Below are 5,779 nucleotides of genomic sequence, written 5' to 3' on the forward strand. Positions count from 1 at the left end.
GTGCAGCAGGGGGGCGGGCGGGCCCGTGGAGGACTTCGTGTCCCTGGCCATGGTCGGCGGCCACCTGGAGTTTCGCTACGAGCTGGGGTCGGGTAAGCGTCGGGCACCAAGGCAGACGGGCCTCGTGATGCCAAGCTCTGTGCCCTCCTTGGTCCCTGGGACCCAGGGAGGCTTGGAGGCATAAGTTCGGGGGCAGACCCTCGGGAGGGCCCTGTTCCCACACAGCTCTCTGTGTTGGCTTCAGGCAGCTTCCTAGACCTCCCTGAGCCTCGGGCTCCCTGCGGAGCCCCCGTTGCTCCCAGCCCCGCATGTGCTGGGGCGGGTGGGGAGCCCTGCACCAACCCGTCCGGCATCCTTCCCAGGGCTGGCCGTCCTGCGGAGTGCTGAGCCACTGGCCCTGGGCCGCTGGCACCGCGTGTCGGCAGAGCGCCTCAACAAGGACGGCAGCCTGCGGGTGAACGGCGGCCGCCCCGTGCTGCGCTCCTCGCCCGGCAAGAGCCAGGGCCTCAACTTGCAGACTCTGCTCTACCTGGGCGGCGTGGAGCCCTCCCTGCGGCTGTCTCCGGCCACCAACGTCAGCACCCACTTCCGCGGCTGTGTGGGCGAGGTGAGAGGACAAGCGGGAGCGGAGGGCACGCGCTGGGCCCTCCACCAGCAGCTCCCCGGGGCCTGGGAGCAGACACTGCGCCTCTGTAAGGTGGGGTAATAGCACCCGCTCCTACCAGGAGGCTCCTACCAGGAGCGGCCCACTCGGGCGGTGGGCGTGGTATGCACAGGTGTCCAGCTTCCTGCCTCGCTCCCTGCCTTAGACTCCTGTGTCACCACCCCAGCCCCAGCACGAGCCCCAGTGTCCTCTGTACACCTGAGCCCCTGCCTCCCGCTCCCCTTCAGTCCCTCGGTGCCCCTCTCCCCACAGGTGTCAGTGAATGGCAAGCGGCTGGACCTCACCTACAGCTTCCTTGGCAGCCGGGGCATCGGGCAGTGCTACGACAGCTCCCCGTGTGAGCGCCAGCCCTGCCAGCACGGCGCCACGTGCATGCCCGCCGGCGAGTATGAGTTCCAGTGCCTGTGTGGGGACGGCTTCAAAGGTGGGAGAGGCCGCCCCGGGCGCTAGGGAGAGGGGCACCTCCTGCCTGCGCCCACCCGCCCACTCGCCTCTGCCCTGGCCCTCAGGAGACCTCTGCGAGCTCGAGGAGAACCCCTGCCAACTGCGTGAGCCCTGTCTGCATGGGGGCACCTGCCAGGGCACACACTGCCTCTGCCTCCCTGGCTTCTCTGGCCCACGCTGCCAGCAAGGTAGCCAGTCTGGCTTCTCTCCACCTCCTCCTTGGGACCCTGGGGCTGGACACAGCACCCACGGGTGTCTGTGCCCACCAACTGGACCCCACCTTTCCCTAGGCCCTGGACACAGCCCAGCAGAGGCCGACTGGCTTCTTGAAGGCAGTGGGGGCAACGGTACGTACACGCCATGGCCAGCCGGGGTCCGGTGGGCCTGTCTGCCCTGGCTTCAGCTCTCAGCCCCCTCCCCCTGAGTCCATGCCCTCAGCTCTGGCCTCCAGTGAGGGGCTTGCCAGGCACAGATGGGAACGTAACCAAGGACACACCACCTGAGTGGGCCCCCATACTTCCAGGCTAGGGGACCTGGCAGGCCTTCGAACTGTGCTGTCCCCTCTGTCTCACATCAGTTAGCGAGCAGCTATTGTCTGCCTGTCCCTGCACTGACCGTAACGTGGCTGCGCACACATGACTATCTGTAACTGGTGACGCGCTAAGCAAGCTCTAGTGACAAAGGCATGGGTCCTGCCACCACGGTCCACTGCCTGCACCCGCAATTGCGGGAACGGCCAGATTTCGGCGCAAAGCGAGTGGAAATAGAGAGGTGCTGTTTTCCCCTCCAGTTCCCTGGCCCCTACCTCCCATTGACAGCACCCTTGGGTACGCAGAGGCTGCACATTCAGCGCCCCAGTGGTCATGTGTGTCGGGGGGGAGGGGAGTCGGGGAGCAGATGCAGACCCTGGCCTGATGCGGGTGAGCAGGTGTCTCACCGACTGCCCTTGGTTTCCCAGCAGATGCCCCTGGGCAATATGGAGCCTATTTCCACGACAATGGCTTCCTAGCCCTCCCCAGTGGCATCTTCTCCAGGAGGTAAGGCCGGGAGAGCCTGTGGGCCGGGAGGACGGAAGCTGGGCCTCTGTCGCCTCACCTCTCCTTCCTGCAGCCTGCCCGAGGTGCCCGAGATCATCGAGATGGAGGTCCGGACCAGCACAGCCAGCGGCCTTCTGCTCTGGCAGGGAGTGGTGAGTGTGGCTCTGGGCCGCCATCTTGGGGTTGCTGGGGCGGGAGACCGGCCTCCTGGTGGCCAGGGCAGTGAGGAGAGAAGAAGGTGAAGGCTCTAGCCCTTGGGAGCCTCAGCACTCCAGGCTGGGGACCCCAGAGGCTTGTGCTTCCCTGGCAGGAGGTGGGAGAGGCTGGCCAAGGCAAGGACTTCATCAGCCTGGGGCTTCAGGACGGGCACCCTGTCTTCAGGTGGGTCCTGGCCCAGACCCTGCCTTCCCTGGCTGCCCCTGCTCCCAATGGCTTCTCCACTTACGGGAGGCTGCAGCTCCTAGCACCCCGGCCACGTGCCACCACCCTGGCTCACGCTGTACCTATGTGACCACAGCTACCAGCTGGGCAGTGGAGAGGCCCGACTCGTCTCTGAGGACCCCATCAATGACGGCGAGTGGCATCGGGTGACAGTGCTGCGGTAAGGGGCCCAGGGTTTGGGAGTGGCAAGGGTTAGATCCATGGCAGGAAGACTGGCATTGCACTCTGGAAAGACAGAACCCACCTGCCAGAGCAAGACCCCCAGGCCAGACAGAGCCCTCAGGGGCTGGCGAGCACCCACAGGGAGAAGGAAACCTGGGTGGGGATTCCAGGAAGCAGACTTTGCGGGGCCGGTTCCCGCCTCATCCAGAGGGAAGAAAACTCAGCCAGGCAGATTCTCTGTCTGGAGTCAGTGCCACAGGGATGGGCCTCTGCCATGGGGCTGGGAGGACAGGGGCCCTCAGGGCAAGGTCCTGACTCAGCTCCACTGCAGAGAGGGCCGGAGAGGCTCCATCCAGGTGGACGGCGAGGAGATGGTCAGCGGCCAGTCTCCAGGCCCGCACGTGGCTGTCAACACCAAGGGCAGCGTCTACATTGGTAAGTGTGTTGGGCCCGCCTGGGGCAGGGGAGGAAGTGGCCTCCTGCCCCCAGACTTCGGAGCTGGCCAGCCCGCTCATCTCCCTCCCCCGTCCCCAGGCGGAGCCCCCGCCGTGGCCGCGCTGACCAGGGGCAGGTTCTCCTCGGGCATCACGGGCTGTATCAAGAACCTGGTGCTACACTCCGCCCGGCCTGGCGCCCCGCCCCCACAGCCCCTGGACCTGCAGCACCGTGCCCAGGCGGGTGCCAACACAAAACCCTGCCCCTCGTACACACCTGCCCCACACGGACTCTCGGGCAGCGCCCCAGCCAACAACGTCAAGTATATTATTATTAATATTATTATTACGAATTTTTTGTAAGAAACTGAGGCGATGCCACGCTTTGCTGCTACCACCCTGGGCTGGTCTGGAGTGGGCAGGCCAGCCCCCCACACACACCTGGGCAAAACCACAGGCTGGCAGGCAGGGCAGGCTGGATAGGAGTGGGTGCCTTGGAACCACCAGGACTTGGGGACAGGCACAGCAGCCGGGTGGGCCCACACTCCCCCACCCTCATGGAGCCCCCCGGGCTGCCCACTTCCACAGCCCTGGGACAGTCTTCATTTCTGTGAGAGCCAGCCTTGGCTTATAGCCTGGTGCCTTGCCAGCTTCCCAAAACGGAAGGACGTCGCACTAGCCTTTGCCACCCCCTCTAGGCCGGGACACTTTAGTATCAGCCATGGAGCAAAAGGCAGCTCACCCTGGCCGGACAGTCCCCCACCCCACCAGCCCCACCCCAGCCCCCCACCTCCTTATAGCCAGCTGGGCCACCTGTCCTGGCAGCCCCCACAAGCGCTCTTCCTGCTCCCCTATCCCCAGCACACAGCCCAGGGCACCTGCCCTCGGGGGCTGCAAGGGAAACCCCAGCCAACTCTTACCAGGAGCTGCCACCAGCAGAGCCCAGCACTGAGAGGGTCTCCCGCCCACACCAGGCCACGTCTCCCCACTCATCTGGAAGTGAAGGCCCAGGGACTGGTGGGGAGGCCGGCTGTGGTCAGGAAGAGTTAGTGCCTTGGGTGGGGGAAGCCGGACTTGTGACTGGGAGGGACAGGAAGGGGTGTGACAGCCCTGCCCCACTGTGGGAGCCTGAGGACCCAGCCCGGAGCAAGTGCCCTTCCACCAGCAGCCCCCAGACTGGGGGTTGGGCATCCGACCTGTGTCCTAGAAGGGACCCTCCTGTGGTCTTTTTCTTGAGTTTTCTTAATAAACGGTGCTATCCCCGCCAGGGGTCTTCTGTGTGTTTGACTAGGGCTTGACTCAGTGGCACGAGAGTGAGCTGGGCTGGGCTGGGGCAAAGCAGAGGTGCGATCTGGGAGTGCAGCCGGCAACCGTGGGCTAGCAAGGAGGCCCTCCCCCGTGAGGCGAAGTCATGCCCCATCTAGAGGAGCGGACGGAGTCTCAGAGGGTCAAGTGCCCTTCCCAAGGTCGACCAGCCACAGCCAGGGGATAGAACCCAGGTTCTGGGGGGCCTGCAGGTGGCATAGTGGTTAGGGTGCTGGACTCCCACCTGGCCAGAAACTTACCAGGCACGTGTGCATGCGTGCTCAAAATCTCAAGAGGAGAATGGAGAAGGGATTGCAACGTGGCCATCCCTCCTGAAGGGGTGATTTCTCGCTTTTTGTCTTTCTGTCTCTAGCAAGTGCACAAGCCCTATAGTAAAAATCTCTTCAAAAAAATAAGATAGCCCAGGCGCTCTCTGACCACAGAGCCCACTTTCCTCCCTCCGGCACCCACTGCGTCTCTAGGGATGGCCTCCGAGCTCCTGGACGGCCGGCTGACTGAGCTGCAGTCCGCCGGGGGCAACCTGGCCAGGACACGAGTAGCAGGTGGTGCAGGCTGAGGTGCAGCAGAGGCCGAGCCTGCGGGCACCCGTTTGCCAGGATAGCCGGCCAGAGGAGCAGCAGCACCAGAGCATCAGGAGGATGGCTATGGTGGGGAGCAGCGAGGAGGCCAGGGCCACCCCCCACGGCCAGGGGCCTGCAGGAGAAGAGAGTCTCAGGCCTCAGCCTGGGCTGCCACCCCACCCCCTTCACCTGGAGAAGGACAGCGTGACTTTAGTGGGCAGAAGGGGAGCAAGTCACGACCCAGGGCCACCCACCTGCCAAAGCCACATGCTGTTTTGCAGGGTCCTGGTCTGCCACGGGGCTCCTCTCAGCTGCAACCTGGAGGGGGCCTGCAGACCTGAGGGCTGCGGAGAGAGTCCAAGCCCTGGAGGGGTTGTCATCCGTACTCCCCATCTGGCTAGGTACTGGAGAGGGACCTGCAGTGGGAGAGAACATTGCACTAAGAATTGCCCTTCCCAGGGCGCGTCTGTGTCATTTTATCTTCACACACTCTCAGTTCATCTGTTACCGATAGTATTTCCGTTTTATAGATAAGGGAAGTGAGACATGACGAGGTTAAGTCACTGGCCAAGTCACACAGCTAGAAGTGACAAGGGGGTGACCTGAACTCATAATTTAGCTCCAAGGCCTGGAGTTTATAAATACAGTCACTTTTTTTTTTTTTTTTGAGAATTTTTTGCTGTAAGGGGCATGTGCTCACCAGAAGGCCAG

At 63.6% G+C, this 5,779-nt stretch overlaps 2 protein-coding genes across 2 annotated transcripts in view; one reads left to right on the forward strand and one right to left on the reverse strand.

Annotated features, from left to right (window-relative positions):
• The window catches only part of HSPG2 (heparan sulfate proteoglycan 2), a gene marked incomplete in the record, with an annotated part of 117,566 nt that extends 113,543 nt beyond the window's left edge, over positions 1-4,023 (forward strand). Inside the window, 11 exon segments of the mRNA XM_027770665.1 lie at positions 7-92; positions 363-607; positions 917-1,088; positions 1,174-1,296; positions 1,399-1,455; positions 2,070-2,145; positions 2,219-2,297; positions 2,456-2,526; positions 2,663-2,746; positions 3,080-3,183; positions 3,283-4,023. Coding sequence (XP_027626466.1) covers positions 7-92; positions 363-607; positions 917-1,088; positions 1,174-1,296; positions 1,399-1,455; positions 2,070-2,145; positions 2,219-2,297; positions 2,456-2,526; positions 2,663-2,746; positions 3,080-3,183; positions 3,283-3,545 — 1,360 coding nt within the window.
• A 942-nt stretch (positions 4,024-4,965) lies between these two features.
• Positions 4,966-5,779, reverse strand: part of LDLRAD2 (low density lipoprotein receptor class A domain containing 2) — a 17,236-nt gene continuing 16,422 nt past the window's right edge. The window contains exons 4-5 of the mRNA XM_006145419.1: positions 5,323-5,484; positions 4,966-5,201 (exon numbers count right to left, since the gene is read on the reverse strand). Coding sequence (XP_006145481.1) covers positions 4,966-5,201; positions 5,323-5,484 — 398 coding nt within the window. The remainder of the gene's footprint in view (positions 5,202-5,322; positions 5,485-5,779) is intronic.

Source organism: Tupaia chinensis, unplaced genomic scaffold, assembly GCF_000334495.1.
Source record: "Tupaia chinensis unplaced genomic scaffold, TupChi_1.0 Scaffold000146_1, whole genome shotgun sequence".
Taxonomy (NCBI): domain Eukaryota; kingdom Metazoa; phylum Chordata; class Mammalia; order Scandentia; family Tupaiidae; genus Tupaia; species Tupaia belangeri.